Source organism: Pezoporus wallicus, unplaced genomic scaffold (genome assembly GCF_028554395.1).
Source record: "Pezoporus wallicus isolate ANWC-B61680 ecotype Strahan unplaced genomic scaffold, APGP_CSIRO_Pwel_v1 contig_593, whole genome shotgun sequence".
NCBI lineage: Eukaryota > Metazoa > Chordata > Aves > Psittaciformes > Psittacidae > Pezoporus > Pezoporus wallicus.
The window spans coordinates 5,863,356-5,882,994 of NW_026642342.1; the positions used below are offsets into that span (position 1 = coordinate 5,863,356).

General features: G+C 36.1%; 1 protein-coding gene across 7 annotated transcripts in view; it reads left to right on the forward strand.

Annotated features, from left to right (window-relative positions):
* The window catches only part of KCNT2 (potassium sodium-activated channel subfamily T member 2), a 132,215-nt gene that overhangs the window by 73,456 nt on the left and 39,120 nt on the right, over window positions 1-19,639 (forward strand). For all 7 annotated transcript variants that reach the window (XM_057429290.1, XM_057429291.1, XM_057429294.1 and 4 more), the window contains exons 11-14: window positions 1,759-1,923; window positions 3,509-3,645; window positions 8,126-8,189; window positions 15,236-15,344. In XM_057429290.1, the coding sequence (XP_057285273.1) occupies window positions 1,759-1,923; window positions 3,509-3,645; window positions 8,126-8,189; window positions 15,236-15,344 (475 nt within the window). The remainder of the gene's footprint in view (window positions 1-1,758; window positions 1,924-3,508; window positions 3,646-8,125; window positions 8,190-15,235; window positions 15,345-19,639) is intronic.

Sequence of the window (19,639 nt, forward strand, 5' to 3'; positions counted from 1 at the left end):
GGTTCTCTTCACTTCCTCTCTTACTCTTACAGCTCAGTGCTAACATGAAAAAAATCTCATTAAATGTGCAACTCAAGCAAATTGGGTTCACAGCTGTCTATGTCGGTACAACACACACACAGAGCCAACAGAACACATAGGAATTTTTCATGCCTACTTAAGTTTAGGGCTTCCAACGGTTCCAAGAGGAAAAGGCACATTTATGAAAATCCAAGTATTTCAAGGAGTCAACCAGTTTCATTAAATTCGTACCAGACATTTCCAAGCTCATTAGGTGAGGCTTGGTGACAGAAACCCTGAAATTACATGGGAAGCCGTGCCAAGTTGTTAAATGTTCCACACTTGGTCATCCTCCAGACCTCCTGCCACAAAAAAAGGGGACGGGGGAGACATTGTGCATACTTACCAAAGCTTATAGTGGACCTGCCAACCATGAAGCCCCAAAGTTTTCCTACACAGCCATGGTTTCCAAACTCTGCTTCTTTGACAGTGAACTAAAGCTCACTGTGAGCAGACAACACGGAAAGCCTGGGAGATTGGAAGCTCAAACTTTGTGCGTTAATTTTCTTGAAATTATTTGAACATTTTAATTATAACTAAATTTTTAATGTATGCATATGCAGACTAACGCAATTATATTCTCACTCAGTGGGAGTTTAGTAAAATATATATTCTATTGAAAACTAAAATAGCCTCTAAGAAATTGGGAATTTCCTAGGAAATAGAAATTTCATCTTTCAGGTAGTTCCAATATACACTTCAGACACAAAAGCTCTGCATTACCAGGTAAAAACTCTGGAATCTATTGCCCTTTCACATAAATTTACCTATTATTAGCTACTTTATTTTATAGCTTTGTTATGATAACGGGGCTTCCTATAGTTTGCCATGCACAGAATATGTGGGAGTCATTCTCTCTTGAGCTTTTGTCCTATGATATTAAATCATTATTCACGATTTAGTCTCCACATCAGTTAAATGTGGATGAGAAAAATCATCTGTCACACATACATAGTTAAATCGAGCTTAACATTAAATGCATTTACTTACAATACAATTTGAAATTGTGTTTGTATGTTTTATTACAGATTATTACAATGACACTGACAGAGTATTCCCTTTAAAGGATTCAGATTGGTAGAACACTATTTACTGTTGGCCTGTATCTGTTGTTCAGCTGGCAATGGCAATTTGCTGTATTAACAACTGCTGTGTATTTAAGTTGTATCTGGATTTCTAAAACAAATAAGAGAATATACAGAAGGTCACCTTAAGAACAATTTAAAGTTTCTGAAAAGAGTTAGTGGCCAAACTGAGTAAAACGGTGCTTCTATGTGAGTATCTGTACCCACAGTATACATTTAAGTGGGTGAAAATTTAACTTTTCTTTTGAGGGAAGAATTTATGCCACATGGTGTTGGAAAAAGAGAGTTCAGGGGTATAACCTACATAAAAGAATAAGGTACAGCCTTCATTCTTTTCTAAAATCTTGCGATCTACTGTAATTTCATGATATTTTAATGGATTTACCCCACTTTTGTGTGTGGTAGAGTGGTTCTTCTGCATGTTTTTTTTAATCACCCTATTATTCATCTCACCCACTTACTAGAGACCTTTTTACAAAGAAAAAGACATTGTAGGCTAAGAAGAGCTTTTCACAGAGGCATGAGATGATCAATGCAACATTGTTGAGTCATGATACAGTTGTACTGCACATCTGCTCGTCTGTATTGCGCTGACAATTGGCATCTCTTGCAGTTTGAACAGCTGGCATATTTGTGGATGGAGAGACAAAAGTCCGGTGGTAACTACAGTCGACACAGAGCTCAGACAGAAAAACATGTTGTGCTCTGTGTTAGCTCTCTGAAGATCGACTTACTTATGGATTTCTTAAATGAATTCTATGCTCACCCCAGATTGCAGGTACTTACAGTGAAAAAAATAAAAAAATGAAAAAAAGAGATTAACTCAAACCAGTGATTTTCAGGACAGCCTTCTGAAATAGTTTCTAATTTGTAAAACTGAATTTGGGAATAGCTGATTGAATTGGGAATCTATAATTGCAAAAAGAACCTGATACAAAGTATGGAGACATTAATTTTAGATTGAGGTAAATAGACTAAATAAATAGAATTACTGTCTTGTTGAATTATGCCAGTCCTTGTAGAAACAGATATTTCCATGCAAATTCCTTTTATTCTACCCCAAAATAGAAAATAAATGAAAACTACTCTAATTATTTTTTCCTGTTGTTTTGGGACTCGATCCAATACTCCTCACAAGTCAAAGCGTCTTTTAGTCTTTGCATTTTGCTTTGGTTTTTGCCAGAGGCAGGAAGATTAGATACTTTTGGAATTGTGGAAATTAAGAAATAAATAGGTGTATTTTAAAGGACAAAGGCCTTGAAAGACTACACACAAGAGATTTTCTTAGTGTACACATATTCCCTAGCTAATGCAAACCTGTCATATGACTTTTTTGGGTCATATAGCAGCTTATTTACATGAGATAGCAAATTGGATGCATTATCATTACCTTTGCTACAGACCATTTCTTTCCCTAAATCTTCTCTGTGTTTTTTATTAAGTTACCATGCTTCATTAAATAGTACAAGAAAATCACAAAAATACAATTCTCAAATTGCTCAGCAGCAATTTGACAAATCCCAAATCCAAAATATTCCCCAAAATAATTACCTAGTAAGAGGCATAAACAAATGCACAAAGAAATCCAGTTCTTTATAGATGCAAACACAAATTGAAATCCAAAACTTAGTTAACTATTCTGAAGAATGACTTCGTCTGTGTGGTACACTGGACACAAAGAAGAAAAGTCCTGATACTACTTACGTAGCATAAAAAAAATTACATACATTTTCTCCACAGCTGAAATGCGAAGATGAAGGACACAGATAATGCACAGGATCCCCTAAGCACTAAGCTTTCTGCAAGTCTGTGTGTGCTAAGGGAGGCTTCTATGACAAGCCTGTCCTAAGCTCTCTGTCTCTCCCCTCATGTTCCATTTATGCCTCCTTTTTCTATGTACACACATGTATACTTCAGAGCAACTGTGCTTTTCCTAACAAGGACTGTTTGTTGTACAGGAAACAGAGTTTGGATCTGCCCCTTAATGTAGAGGAAAAAATTTGGGGGAAGACAATTCCATTTTAATCATTGAAAACTTCCTACATTTTCCAGCTAGAATGACAGAAATATAAACTGTCTCTAAAAAGAAAACCAAATTATGCTCAAATGGAAACAAAAATGTTTCTAAATGTACTTCACTTAACTACTCTGGAGTCTTCTGTGAGCAGTTGACAGCTGTCCAGCCATTTTTATTAAAGAATTAAATATTTTAAACACATGTGTTCTAATAACTATTGTCAATTAAATTTAAGAATTATCAGAGACCCTTTTGACACCCTGGGTCTCTGTCAACTCATTCTCTAGCAACAATAAATAGTAACATAATAAAATAACATGACTATTCCCCCTTATGTTTTTGACAGGACTATTATGTCGTTATTTTGTGTCCTACTGAGATGGATGCTCAGGTCCGAAGGGTATTACAAATCCCAATGTGGTCCCAAAGAGTTATCTATCTGCAAGGCTCAGCACTAAAAGATCAAGACCTGTTGAGAGCTAAGTAGGCAAATATTGACCAATATTGTTTTTTACTTTTGTTTCACTCATACTGTTTGATAAATAATTTTGACAAAAAAAAAAACAAAAGCTGTGCTAGAAGAAAAGCATGTGTATGTAAAAAGCAAGGCTCTGATATAATTTGTTTTTCTTAATATCTGAAATTTTTCAAGGAACAAATATGTTTAAGCTCTTTAATTTGACAAAATTCTTCCTCACTTTTTTTTTGGTCTCAGTTTTTAAAGCAATTGAAACAGAGTGCCTGCGATTTCTTCTGAGAAAGCAGCTCAGAAAATTCCAAAACTGACAGTAATGATAGGATTTATTTCTTTTCCTTCAGCAAAAATAGTAAATGTGATGGTAGTTGTCCTGACCAGCTGAAGGGGGGAAAAAAGCAAACAAAAATAATTATCACACTTTGAACCCATTGCAGAGTTTTGTTTCCTTCCCACGTTCAGCCTGTTAGTGTAAGCAACTACTCTACTATACCTCCATATACTCTTCTTTCAGGGCCTTCCTCTTAACACATACTTCCACCACTTCTAAAAAATCCTCTCTGGCAGTTAACAGTGAATGACATTAATCAAAACACATCAGTCAAACACAGTTGCTCCCCCCCCACATTGCTCAATCACTTGAAGGTGTGAAGGAATTCACAGTGGAATTCATGTAGGTGGGTTGTCTCTTTAAACTCTCCAAAGAGAAAGGTGATTTTTAGCAGATAACTGATTTGACTTACATGCATTGCTCTTTATAAGAAGCAGCTAATATAGATACCTAAATTAAGGTTGACTATTTGTGTCATTCAGTCTTCTTTACCCCAGGGGAGTTATTTCAAGAATCTATCTGTGAGAAGTCTAGTGAGCAGTGTTATCTTCTCAGATATCTGCCACTGAAAAAAAAAAAAAATTAATTTAGCTTTTTTATAATAAAAAATTAGCTGCTTTTTTTATAATAAAAGCTTTTTTTTTTCAGAATTAGGGATTTTCATTTAGAGAGAGGTTCCTCTTTTTGCTTTCTTGCTGATTTCAAGAAGGAATCTATGTGGGGATGTAGCTGGCATTTGTTCTACACATTAGAAGCAGAACAATTAGGCTGTTCCATAAAGAATTTAACTTATACTAACCTGAAGGTAGTCAACTGTGGAGCTGTGCTTTTTGCTGCAGAACATGTAATTGAATGTACCTGTCATAGAATAATTTTCAACCTCTTCTGAGGGAAGAAGCATAGTGGGAATTTAATAGGAAATTTAATGTGAAATTCAACCCAGTACCTAAGATGTTTCCTGTATTTCTTTTTAATGAGAACATAATAACTGAGAAGATAACAAGGCACATGGTAAACTTCTTCTAATAACAGTTACTAAAAAGGAACCCCAAACCTAAGAACCGTCTCATTATCAAAATGTCATACATATAAGAGAAATACACTGTCAAAATAACATGATAAAAGTCACAACAAAAAGTAAAATACCAAAAGTTATCTGACTCCAATAAGTAGTAAATAGTTAACTAAGATTGTATTTTTCATTATATGCCCTAGTACACACTTTGAGTTTACAAAAGTGATATTCATTCTTACTTCCTACCTTTGAGGGTGTCATTTTGCAAATTCTTGGTGTTCTCTGAACTGTGTCCACGTGTCCAGCTTCAACAAAAAAACAGAATGAGTTCTGTCATGAGGTATCACTCTGAAACTTATATTGTTCATCAGCATGACTGGAAACATTATCACTACTTCAGCATTTGAAACAACATTGGAACTGATAAAAACAGCTCTCATTTTCCATGCAGATTAGCACTAGAAAGCAAGTTAACACTACCATGCTCGATTTCTTTCCCCAGCAGCTTTCTCCCATGATCTGTTATGACTTTAAATATTTTTTTCTCTTTCTACTTTTTTTTAGTGAACTATCCATAAATCTTCTTAATCCTTTTCTTGTCCACTCTTTGCCTTATGCTTTTTCCTTTCATAAATTTCTTTGCAATATATAAGGTCACTTTAATTTCTGCCATCCTCAAGCAGTGGAACTCTTGGGGGTTTTCGTCTCAGATTCAGTCTCCCAGCACATAAAAATGGTGTAATTGTAAAAGCTTTTTCAGTTGTTAGAACATAAATAATACTCCTCTCATAAGGATACTCTGGGTTGTCCTTAATTTTGTAATACAGATGTTAGTAGTGTTTCTGTTACCTAAATTCATGGCATACATAGATGTTAATCTTGGGTTATTATCCTTGTCATCTGTTCTGAAATGATTCAAAAAGTTACAAAAATAACAGTGGGGGAAAAGGTGAATATATTCACGTGAAATTTCATTTTCTTACAAAGTCATTTATATATAGTCACTCCAGTTACCTCTTCAGCTCTCATCAAAATCCCATCTAATTTCACTGAATTTTCTTTCCTACAAGTTTGTTAAAGTCCTTGTCTCCCCAGTTAGGCTCCCATGATTAGCTGAAACTGCTCCTACAGCTCCCATTATTTCTTCATAATCAGCACTCAGAAGTGCCCTGGCCCCACTTCTTCACATCAGCTGCATTTGACATTACTCTTTTGGATATATTTATTTGCCTTTATTACAATTATTTTTCCTTTTCAAGTACTTTAATGGTTTGAGGCTTCCACTGTTTTCTTACCTCTATGTGCCTATGTGGAATCTACAATGATCTGACTTTATCTCTTTTCTTTATATTTTCTCTGAATAATCTCTCACAAAACAAACAATTGTAATCACTGTTTCTACAGTCAAACCCTAAGAGGTTGGCCAAGCTATCTGACGTCTCATTCTGGATATATATTATCATCAACTTTGGTTTAGCTGCAGACAGATCTTAATTTTTGCTACCAAAATAAAACCAGTATCCTACTGTGGATCATAAGCTTGGAATAATATTGCAGAGCATCCTATGTAGACAGAGCCTTCATCTTGTGTTTTCCCACACAAGCTCTCATTTTTGCCCCACTTAAAATTATATTTATATTCTTGACATTTATAATCTCAGCTCCCCAAACCCTGTTTTTCATAAGGCTCTAGAAATACTATTTATGTAGTACATCACTTTCCCTCACTGCAGTCCTTCCCTGGCTTACCCTTCTTTATTGCATCAAGGAGTAGCTCTTTATTCTTAGCCTGCAACTCCCAGTTCTGAGAGGTAACTTAGTAAGTCTGTAATGTCACTCTCTTTCACACATACAACAGATTAACGTACAAGTCCCACTGTGATTTCAACCATGCTGTCCCTTCAATCTAAGATGAATTTCTCAGAAATACCTGTAAAGTAATTCCAGTGTTCTCCATTGCATTCTCTCTTCAGTTGATTCTCTACTCTGATATCTAGTGAGACCACTTTCTACTTTTCCAGTTTTTATATTCAGGCATTGTCATACCATATCTTCCTATTTCCCATGTTTACATATACTTTTGTTGTACTTTGTCATGCCACATAGATATTATATGGTAAGGACTTTTTGTTCTGTGTTTGTAAAATACTTTTTGTACTGTGTTTGTAAAATACCTTAAAAAAATGAACCTTCAGTCTAAGCCTAGGGTCCTGTTGGCCTAAACTGTTACTAACAACAACCACCAACTCCATTTTCTAGCAGCAAAGAAACCAAAGATAGAAGAGTCGCAGGTCCTATTCCAGACCCAAGAATGGATTTGGTGTAACTGGCAGTGAATTGCCTTTTCATTTTCCCCAGCTTCTGTCTCACTTTTTGCCTGCTCAGGAAACTCATTCCAATCATTGTTTCTCTTTGCCCAGAAAGTCCTGTCTTCCGAAGGAGGTCAACCAAGTAAGATTCAACCAAGGGAAGCAGGATTCACTGGAGGATATCAAGATCTGAGTTAAAAGAAATAAAACAAACTTTGATGAAACCTTCAGACAGTTTTTCTCCACACTTCTACTACTACTCTTTTTATTACATGGGCAGTTGTATTCACTAGGGAGCAATTAGGCATTAAAAGTTCTCAAAGAGACCATGAACTGAAAATAGCTAATTCATTTAATACATACACAGAGATGTTTGTTATTTACCCCAGATGCATTATTCTAATATATCTACCCATCTTTCTGCTATCACTAGGCAAGACAAGTCTGTATTATCTGCCTCCTGACATTCATTTTTATCGGTAGCTTGAACATATCATACCCTTACACACTACGCAGACCGGTGCTATTTATTCAGCTTTCATACTTATGACAGATAAATACTTATTTTGAAAATTAAGTGTATTTTATTATTTTGGCACAGCTTCTACTGGCACCAGGGAAAGTACGTCTCTTAGAACCTAGTCAAGAAGTACTGGTATACCATGAGTTAGTGTACAGGGTGTCTGCTACTCACATTTAGTGACAATGCGTGAGAAAGGATAGACTAAGCTTTATATTCTATTTATATAAGCATACAAGACTATAAACTGTAAAACACAAGATACACTTAAGTATTTTGTTGGTAAGTAACAGGCTTGTTTCCCCTCTTCTAGAATGGATGATGCAGAAGCGTGTTTCATTCTGAGTAGCCGCTGTGAGGTAGACCGGACAGCAGCTGTAAGTTTTGAAGAAATAATTAAGAATTAATGTGTGTGCTGTTTATACTGTTACTGCCTCTATTCCCTCTCAGGGACTGAGACTTGATTCTGTGAATGGAAGATTAAATTTACCTGATTTATGCAGAGGTTCTGCTTGTGGGATGAATGTCTTGTCTCAGTTAAGATAATGAAAAAGTTTCTGTTGGATTCCATAAGGCCAGGATTTCACTAATTTATGAAACATGGTCTAATGGCTTATTTCACAGAAGATATCTAATTTTGCTTTCTTAGCAAATAAATTCCATGACATACCTACCAAAGAAATTAGGATTTTACAGCATATTTTACTGGTTTTTTTGTGTTTTTTTTTTTAAAGAGAATTTATATATTCTCACAGAACTTAAAATAGAAAAAGCACTGTAAGAATACAGAACTTTAAAAAAAGCAATTCTCATGCAGAATACAGTTGTTCTTTCCCTTTTTATAGAACATTGGCAGAATATCAAACTAGCAGTATCGTGGTACCTTATAGATATATTGACACTTGGTCATCCATCGCTGAAAAGGGTAGTACTATGTCAAAAATGTTTTATACAAATTATCTGGACTAAACAAATTCAAAGAATTATATTTATTAAATCAGAAAATAGATATCTATCAGTGGACTGGCATTTCCTTTCACAACCGCTGAATATTGAAAATTTACTACTGAAAGTAAAGACTGAATAATAAATTAATTTGGGACTAATGCCGAATAACCAACATCATAGAATCACAGAATAATTTGGTTTGAAAGGGACCCTATCCAACCTGGCCCTGAACACTGCCAGGGATGAGGCAGCCACAACTTCTCTGGGCAACCTGTACCAGTGCATCACCACCTTCATGGTAAAGAACTTCTTCCTCATATCTAATCTAAACCCACCCTCTTTCAGTTTAAAGCCATTCCACCTTGTCCTGTTACTGAGAATATTTGAGTGTTTTTCATGTTGTCCAATTTTAAATAGGAAAAATCACAAGAGTCTATATAAGTTACTATGGTTTTGGCCCATGTTATTAGTTATCTAGTCAGGTAAGTTACTGTCCATGAAGGAAGACTGCTAAAACAAGCCTTTACTCAGCATATCTGTGATACAATAATAATTTTAATATGAACTAGAACTCTTCACATTAATAAAATTGCCTACTAATCGCAAATATCCAGGAAAAAGTCCACTGAGGAAGGATGCATGAACACAATTTCAACTTTTTCACCATGAGATGCATGCTAAATTATTGCACACTTGTCTGTTTAGTCTTGAACTCCAAAGGAAGATCAGAATAAATCTGAATATTCACAAAGTTAAATCAAGATGCTTACAAATTGCTTAACAGGATCTAAACAAGATCATCTGCACTTACTCAGGCAGGTCCACATCCTTCTTATGTTAACTTAATTTTTTGTAGACTATCAGCATGCTGTAAAAAATGTATTTTTTGCAAAGCTGAAGACCCAGTGCAGGATCTATAATTTGCAGAAAGCCACTGAACTCCCTGAGAAAGGAATCTTTGCTCCTACAATAATATTCAGACTTACTGAACTAATAGCTTTGAATTTGATTAATCGGCAACAGACTCCTGAAAAGACACTAGTAAAAGCCACTGAACTCGCCGCAAGTAGTCCGGAAGTAGTCAAGTAAGGCAAGCGTACTGTTTGGAAGTGTTAAGGGTATTTGAGTAGAACAGCAAGCAACAGTTCTTGCAAATACCTGGGAAAATACCAGTAACTTCTGAGAGTTTTCAGTCATGGCCAGTTACAACTCTCTCCGGGCAGTCTTTCTGCCGTCAGAGACGGTGTGCCCCAAGAAATATCTGCCACATTTCAGCTTCCAGTACAGACCATTATCCAATCTCATCTATCAGGGTATCTGGAGCATACAAACAGGCAAATCTTACCGAAGACACAATTCTGTTAGCTTCTTCAGGGACAGAATGCCCTGTTGGATGACTAGCTGGCTAGTCATGATGGCACAGTATCTCAACTGTAGCAGTGATACTCTGAGGATCAACCTTATAAGAAGTTTTTAAACAAGATGCCCCCTCTCTCCATTTTTTTATGATGTTGTTTAGATTTTTTTTTCTCAGGGAATGCAGTTATTTACACTGCAAGTAGAAAACAGGACAACTGTTTTGGTCTTTAAATTTTGATTTCACTGCCCCCTAGAGATTTCAAGTGAAATGGATTCAATTTCCTGTTCCAGCGTGAGTCACTACAAGAACTTCAGTAGTGTAGTACATAAGGTTACAGTTTGTGACTGCGCTAAGAGAAGTTCAGTTGTCATCCTGGTAGGAATCTTTGTGATCACACCTGATTTTTCACCCTGCTGTGCTTGACAAGCTGAAAAATCATTAGGAGTGCCTTGGACCCTCTCCTGTGCTTGACAGCTGTCAAAATAAGACTTAACAGATGCATTAAGGTGATTCCCGACCAGAACAGCTGTTATTACTCATGTGATTTTTCAAAGTCCATGAGGGTTTTCAATCTCCCCCGCTATACTGCTCAGCAGAGGATCTACTCATTTGCTATGGATATCACTGGCTGTTCATTGCTTGCTATTCTGTTAGTTAATAAGTTTTAGTGCCAAAGTCTGCGTTGCTTCCTATCCATGGATCTCAAGAAAAGTACAGTATCGGGTGACATGCAATTACTCCATAAAAATTGTCAGTTTCCTCTTTTTTTCACTTGGAGCAGTAGGAACTTCAGCAGTCAGACTAAGATTTTGTCAGCTTTCCAAAGTCTCCCACCAGAAACTTTCTCTTCTCTGGCAAGACAAGTCTCTGCCAAATTTTATTCTATCAAACACTATTTTGACATCTCAGACCAAGAAGTAAGCTGCTTATCTGCTACAGCAAGCAGGACAGACATCTGTTTCAATTCTGGCGAATGCAGCTCTTAAAGAGAGTTCAAATTGTGCTTAAGTCTGGGTGACTTTTTTGGTTTGGGTTTTGTTATTGTTCTGATTGATAGGTACAGAACAGCAGTCTGTACCACACCACAAAAATAGCCAGTGAATTCAAGACTTCAAAAGCCTACATCAGATTGCTCCACAAAACTAAGGTGCCTGAAAACAGTGCAGAAGGCGTGGGAAGAGAAGTGCCTTTTGAATTATCCTATAGAGAACTCATTAATAAGCTATATAAATATATGAAAGACCATTCCTATTGCTGACAGCTTTGTTCTGATGCTTTCTGAAAATTCAGAGATGGCTGAGTTCAAGCTTGCACCTTTTTGTTTCCACTTCCATTAATCAAATCGTGTGATACTGCTGTACTGGTAATCTAAGATACACTGCCTTAATAGCATGACAAGATGTATGCATTGGATAGGAAGATGTAACTAATTTATCAAGTTGTGTGTGGCAAGACAAAATTAACAGAACTATTTAAAAATACATATTAAATAAAGGTCATGCCTTGAGTTCTGATAATTTAAATTCCTGTTACACCCACTTTAAAACTTACATGTTTTGATACACAGACATAAATATCACCTCCATATTAATCAGCATCAGTATCAGTGGTAATTTATGATCACAGTGCAATTCATTGCATAGAAAGCATACAGAAAAGAATGTATTCTTTTCCCTCATCTCCCAAAGAAACATATTTCATAATGTGAATAGAAGCATAGTTTTGTTTCAGTTATCTCTGTTTATAGTATGTACATATATACCTCCTTTTTACTTGAGAGAGGTCTGAAGATTTTTTTAAGTCACTGCAATATAGTATAGAAATTGCTACATACATAAAGCAGAGTCACCTCTATTATATGAAAAGAATGAATTTGAGAAATCACTTAAAGTGCCTATCTGTATTTTCATTTCTCTCCCCTGGAGTTGTTCTCCAGTGCAGAATTTGGGAGAGTGAGTGAAAAAAACATGAAAGTCCAAATAAACATTTCCTGTACACAAATACATGTGTATACCAAAGAGATGAAAAGAGGGAAAATGAAACAATAATCCAAGGTTACTATCTTAAAAGTACATACACATTGAGTTTATCTTACAAAGCTGTATATGGCACTTAAGTATTCATTGTATATATATTATGTATTTGTAGGCTGCCTCTTCAAAAAAAGAGTTAGCAAATGGAAAGCAATACATATTTCAGTCTTCAAACTGCAAATGTGCCAAATAATCATCAAGATATTTCAATTTTAGGGAATCCTTCTTTTTTTAATACAATTAAAAATATTTGTGTTGAGATTTATATACTCACTCCTGTGAGTCTAGGTTTGCATTTTTTTTATAAAATGATGCTGTTTGAATCATTTCAATATCATTTTTCATTCTTATTGTAAACAATTCTTGCACCTTCTGACAAAAACAGGCTTTTTAGACAAAATAATTTTTAAAAAAAGGAGAAAATATTTAACATTGAGAAGAAAAGAGGAATAGTAGACTTAGTTGGAAATGTACCACGAAAGTGCATTTACTGGTGCAGTTTTGATTTAGCACAGTAAATTTAATCTGTAAATTTTATATGTAAATTACTACATATATGTAGTAAGAATGAAAAAAAAAATCACTGAAATTTCATTGAATAAAAGCTATATTTCTATGCATGTGGCATACAGTAAACAGACTTTTCTCGTTGCTTTTGCAAGCCACTGTGGTCTTTGACTGATTGCAATGGAAAGGAACGGAGGAAACTGATAAGGTTAAACCCTGTTCACTAAACACTATCATGGCAAGCGATTCTGAATGTGTTTCTCTAACGCCTTCTGCATAAAAGTTGAAGTAACTTCTTGAACAAGAGTTTTTTTCAAATCTTTCCCAAATCCATCCCAAACCCCTTACTCCTGCTGTAGTATATCTGTATAACCACCATCTATCCCATTAGAGAGTCATTTGCTGCTTCTACAGTGCTGGCATTTCATTCCCTCAATTGACATTAAAATATTATGGTTTGAAGATGTCAATTACGCCATATTCCAGGCAGAAATTTTCCCTTGTGTTCACGAGTCTGAAAGCTTTTCTTATTGCTGATGCTTCAAACATAATGAATCATTCCTTATACTTTATCTTGTAATACCACCAATTTCATGATTAGGCAAGGCATTTCAACCCGAGTATTGCTTCCTACATGCAGTCTCAAATATTCCTTTTTAGTTCTGAAATAAGTGAAACCTGATGGCTGATACACTGAGATTAGCCATATTTCATGACATTCACTATAGTAATGTATTATCACATACTTTGCTTTTATGGGATAGCAGTATTCATCCTGCAGTTACCTCACTCTTGACATGTGGTAACAAGTACAAAAAAATAACAGTCTGGAAAATCTCTTGGAATCTTTGGTCAGTAGCTGTCTAAATTCTGACATCAGTTATGCAAATGTCTTAACTGCTAAAAAAAAAGGAGCTCTGTTTTTAATTGAGCTGATATTTTTCAGAATGATCCAAAATTTTAAACTCTGAATTCCTGATAACATTTAATGTTATTTACATTCTGACTCTCTTCAGAAGGACATACCGAATACATCATTCTTAATTAGACATGACTCATACTACCATCTAAGTTTTCACATAGTTCTTCTACATCCAAATGCCACCCTTCCAAATTATGTGATCCCGAACACTTGTGGAAAGGTAGTAAGGTATTTTTCCTTCCAGTAGATTTCTAGACACAAACACTCTATTCTGCATTCCAACAGATAGAATATGTTATACTTGGATCACAGAATAATGGAGGTTTCAAGGATGGTCCCTAGTCTTAAAGGAGTCAGTCATGAACATTGACCTCATTGCTCAGGGCTTTATCAGGTTGATGTGAAAGTGCTAAGGGATGGAGACAGCATAATCCTTTCTGCACAGCCTGTTCCACTGCCTGACTGTCTTCACGGGGAAAAAGTTTCTCTGTATATCCTGCCTGAATCTTTTCAACTTACATTCATTGTCTCTTGTCTTCCAGCCATGCATCACTGTTCAGAGACTGGCTCCATTTTGGTCAGTTATGGGATGGTTATTGAACCCACGTTGAACCTGGGTTCAATAACAATCCCATATCTAGTGAGGGTTGCCATTAGCTCCCCATGAGGCCATCTCTTCTTGAGGCTGAACAAGCTCCCTCAGCCTTTCCTCACAGAGCCCGTGCTTCTGCCCCTGACCATCTTGGTGGCCCTCTGCTGAACTCAGTGCAATTTATATATATCTTTGCTGTATTGAGGGTCTGCAAACTGGATGCAGTGTCTAGATTTGGTCTAATTTGCACTGATTAGAGGGGGATTATTACTGCCCTCTTAACTACTCACTGTGCTCCTGTTAAAACAGCCCAGGAAGCTATCAGCCCATGCTCAGCTTGCTCTCTGCCAGGACTCCCAAGTCTTTTCCAGCAAAGCTACTGCCTAGCCAGTCAACCCCCACCCTGTACCAGTGCAGGTGGTTACTCAGTCCCAGACAGGACGCTGCTTGTGCCCTTGCTGAATTTCATGTGGTTCTTGTCAGCTCATTCCTCCCATCTTATTTTGGTCCATCTGAACATGCCCTCAAGTGTTTTGACTTTTCCTTGAAGCAAACCTGCTGAGTGTACACTCTTTCACCTCCTCCAAATCATGGATAAAGATGTTTAACAGAACAGGCTTCAGTGACACTCCACTTGCCCCAGGTCTCTGGATAGAGTACATGCCATTTACCACTGCCCTAGCACTCCAATCATCTAACCATCTCATCCCGTGGGCTCGTATGGCTTGAGTTCTCTGGAGCAATCCCTGTCTAAAATCATCCACTGCTGGTGACTCTCCTCCTGCTTAAAGCCTCAAAGCAGAGGTCTGAGACACTTTGTTGGTGAACAGTGAGAGTACCTCAGCCATGTCTGTGTCAGAAGAATTACTGGTTTGTCTGTGTATGTGCATATATATTTATGTAGTTAAATATGTCATATACATAACACCATCACACTTATATAACATGCACACCAGCTGGTGTTATATAGTCTTAAAGTGAGTTTTCTTCAATGAAGTCAGTCTGATAGGAGATATGGTTACTTCTATTTCATTGTCATCACCTCATACTCTTTATTCTAGGATCATCAAACCATTTTAAGAGCATGGGCAGTTAAAGACTTTGCTCCAAATTGTCCTTTGTATGTCCAAATACTGAAACCTGAGAATAAATTCCACATCAAGTTTGCAGGTAAGATTTTAGCCATTTGAAACACTTGTTAATATCTGTCAGTTTGTTTCATAAACCCACAAGGAAAGTGAGATTCACCTAGGGAAATCTACTGGTTGTAAGCAGCTTAAGAGCGCATATTGTAAAATAACTCATAGTCTGTATATACCCTATCAATAGTAAAATGTCATGTTTTACATTAAAGTCCTATTTATAAGCACTTTTAAGGATTATTGCTCTCATGTTACGTAGTATGCAAAGTAGAATTATTTGATATACAATTGTTACTTCTTAATTGTAAATTCAGGTAGGTTTCCAGCCATATCCGTGTCTTTAAATCACTCCTGTCTACTAAAACATACTGTTACTATGGGGTATATGAGAAGATCTCGGAAGTGGCCAAATTTTCCCCAACAAACAATTGGAAAAGAAAGTCTTCCCCTTGGACCGTTTTTCCCTAAGTGGGCTGAAAAAACATTATTTAATTACTTTCAAATATTTTGGAAAGAGATATATAATTTAATTCTATATACAGTAAAACATGTATCTTAGAAACTATTACATAAAATGCAAAATGATATCAAGAAAACCAAACAAATCAACTCATAAAAGATTAACAGCTTTAATTGACAAACTGTTTCTCTGTGCTATGTAGGTAGGTCTCTTTGTCTATATATAAATACACACACACATACATATTTACATACAGACGTATTATGCTTATGTGCAAAACCACACAAATACTTTTATGATGAACTCATTTTGCCTATCTTTGGAAAAATCTCTCTATAAAGTCGAAACAAAGCTTTCCTTTTCAACTGTAATTTTGAAAACTCTGTTTTCTTGAAGGATATTCTAAGGAACAAAAGATTGCTGATTCATGCAAAATTACAAAAAAAAACCAACCCCACTATGGAAAAATATTAAGTCTCCTCCATCATCCCAGAATGCGATGAAAAAGTAAATTCCAGTGCAGAGCAATTCCAGAGCAACAGTTAAAGCTATAATTCTAAAAGCTACTGAATTTACCACTAGGTTGGAAAGAAGGAAAAAAACATCACAGCAGTTCTGAAGTTATAAAAGTGTAATCTCAAACTGTGAGATTGCACAACAGGGAATAAGGCTCATGCTGTGACAAGAATGATGGTGCTTTTTCATCTCCCTCTTAAAACCACACAGCTGAAATGCAATCTCTTCTCCCTACCCATGGCAACTTTTCTTTATCGGTTACCGTGTTAATTTGTTGTTCCTAATTGTACTTTTAAGAGAGAGTTTCATTTTTCTTAATGGTTTGTCTCTGTAGGAGCTTGTGATACAACTAGACCTGAAAAACAGAGGTGATTTTCCATACCTGTTCTAAGTCTCAGATTGAGAATTTGGACCTTTTTGTAAAATAAAAAATGAAAATAAATAAATAAACAGCAAGATCAATTTCATGCTACTCACGTATAGCACAGGAACATTTTAATGTGGTTTTAAATTCAGCAAGTTTACAAACATGGTATAAAGCACCTCTGGATGATTACTTACCTAGCGCAAACTGTAAGGCCACTGGTAGTCAGGAGAACAATGTTAGTGCTCATGCATTTTCCTAAAAGGATTCTAGTTTGGTTATTAATCCCACCCAATTCTTCATTCTGAAATACATACCCGGGGGGCCTGCGGACTATATCCCTGTCCAGAGTGCTTATGAATAAAGTTTGTTATTACCATATGGAACATTTTTCTAAGTGCTTTTCCTATTATGATTCAGGACTGCTTTTATTACTGCCTTGATGCAAAAGCTTCTCTTAAATTTGATACTCCTTTAAGAAATGAATCCTTACTTCTGGCGGTTTCCCAGAATGATACTGTGCATTTTTATGAACGAGAAATATTCAGTAGTGGGACTTTTTTTTTCCTTTACACACAGGTTTATAGGCTATAACTGTCAAAAATAAAAGTTCCTAAATTTAGAAAAAATACAACCTAAGAGTCCAGAATGGCCTCCTAACAGAAGCCTAACTTTTAACTGCATTCAAAATTTATAAACTCTGGAAGCCCAGTTTCTCACAGTTTCTGTCGGGTTGACCAGTTATCCTAGATTGCATAATACAGTCCTGAAATTTAAATCCTGACTGCATTTACCTGTGGAAGAGCATCCTGGAGATTTTCTGCCTTAGGCTTCAGAAATAGGATATAGGTCAAGTACTTGTTTTACATTATTCCCATTATTCCCATTACAGCAAAATGGAGATGCTGCACAGGATAACACAGCCTGTCAGAAAGGCAGGTTTCCTGTCTTCACTTGATGGCAGACACACACCTTTCTATCTACTTTGCTTAAAATGAAAACTTCTGCTTCTATTAATAGTGGAAAAGTTTCTCTATGCTTGAATATGATTCTTCAATGGAATCTGAAAAGCACAGCGCATATTAAGTGTCACAGCAAACTTCTTTCAAGTTCAAGGTGTGAGCACTCTCTAATTACAGTTACTCAAACATGACAGTTACCAGATGGACAAGGAAACATCCGTCTTATGTCTTCAACTGAAACACTGATTTGTTATTTTGTAATTTCTAATATACCAATGCCTTGACATGCCCAGTTTTTCTTTCAGTAATACTGCACTTTACCTCACTGGCAGTTATATATGGTTTCCTAAATCTTCCTGCTTTTTCCTTCAAACACACAGGCCTACAAAAGGCCACGTACCCTTACGGCATGCATCTGGCCTTGCATTTCAGCACACACATGAAATAAAGTGAAGGTTGTCCACAGTGGAGCAAAATACTTAGGTAATTCAGAGACTAACTTGCCTGGGTTTTGACTTGAATTTATACATATGCTAGAAAATAAATTAATCACCTTTACTTTGAATATTCAGAAATTATGTATAATCACAATTCCAGGAACTAGGCGTATTTCTGACATTCTCTATTCAAAATGCACCAATGAATTAGCAGATTGGTGAAGTCTGACATTAAACCTTCAGTAGTTTATTCAAAAGGATCATAGTCCAGACTCACCAAAATGGATTTGGAATGCAGCTAGTTAATCTATCTAATTACAGATAAAAATAGTCTAGAGATAATGAATGGGCATTTTTCTACATCTGGTCTGGTTGTGCTCATGTTAACTTATGAAATCAACAAAAGTAAGGTTTCTCAGAATAATTGTGTCAGGTCTAGGAACATTATTCCTACATGGCTGATGCTTCAGTATGATGATCAGTATCGAGTACTGTTTTATCTTCAAGAACATTACAGAAGCCATAACTCACCGCAGTGCATTGCTACATCTATTTGAGGCAGACTTAGCAACAAATTTTCTGTCAAAATATATTTTCAACAGAAACTGCAGCTTCTGGAAATTCTAAATGGAGTATTTCTTTAGTATAAATGCAGTCAAAATACTTGTGTTTGGTAAACTGATTTGACATACTCTATACTCAGTTCAAGATAAACTGCAGGTTTCCTCTGCTGCTTCACTGTCACACTGAGTAACTTGCTGATTCTAGTACCTGCTGTCACAGGTCCTGACAAATGTCCCAGACCTGAGGAGTAGGAGAGCCGTAGCCTAGCTTCCTCTCTACTCACTTTACAAAGCATCAGGTAGAGTTCTGTATAATTCTCACCATGGCTCCACAATAGAAGTCCTGAAAGTAAATATCAAATATAGTAACATTATAGGCAAACTATAATCAGTCAAATGGAGAAATAAGCAAGTTATTTTTGACGTCATCTGTGTCTAATAACTCCAGACAAGAGGAGGAACCCATAGTACCTCTCCATGTTTGAAATGGCTACAATATTTCTAATCATGGTAACTAGATCACTGAAGAATCTTTAACAAAATATTCGCAAAATACGTCTGAGAATTCAAAAGCTTCAAAACACTTCTGAAGTAGGTCAGGCACTATCGTCATATACATTTTACAGATGCATAACAAGTCCTGGAGGCCATAAATAGCTCTCACAAGCTCAAAGACTACAGTAGAGGGGAAATAGTCCTACAAGTCCCAGCCCCACTGCTCCTGATGTAAAAACACAATGTGAACCTCTTACATGTAAGAGAGAAAGATGACAACTGTAGGACAGCAATCTGTTTGCTGTTTGCGATATGCTCTGTTAACATGGTATTTTACATCAAATCCATCCAAAAAGTCAACTATACATTACAGTATAGAACAGGTGGAGAATTTAAGTCAGATATACTTTTCATTTGCATTGTGCCATCCATGGTTTATTAATTTCATTTACATATATTTAGGTCAGGATGTACAATTTGGTTCAAGATCTGAAAGAGCAGATGATAAAATAACTTTCCTGTATAT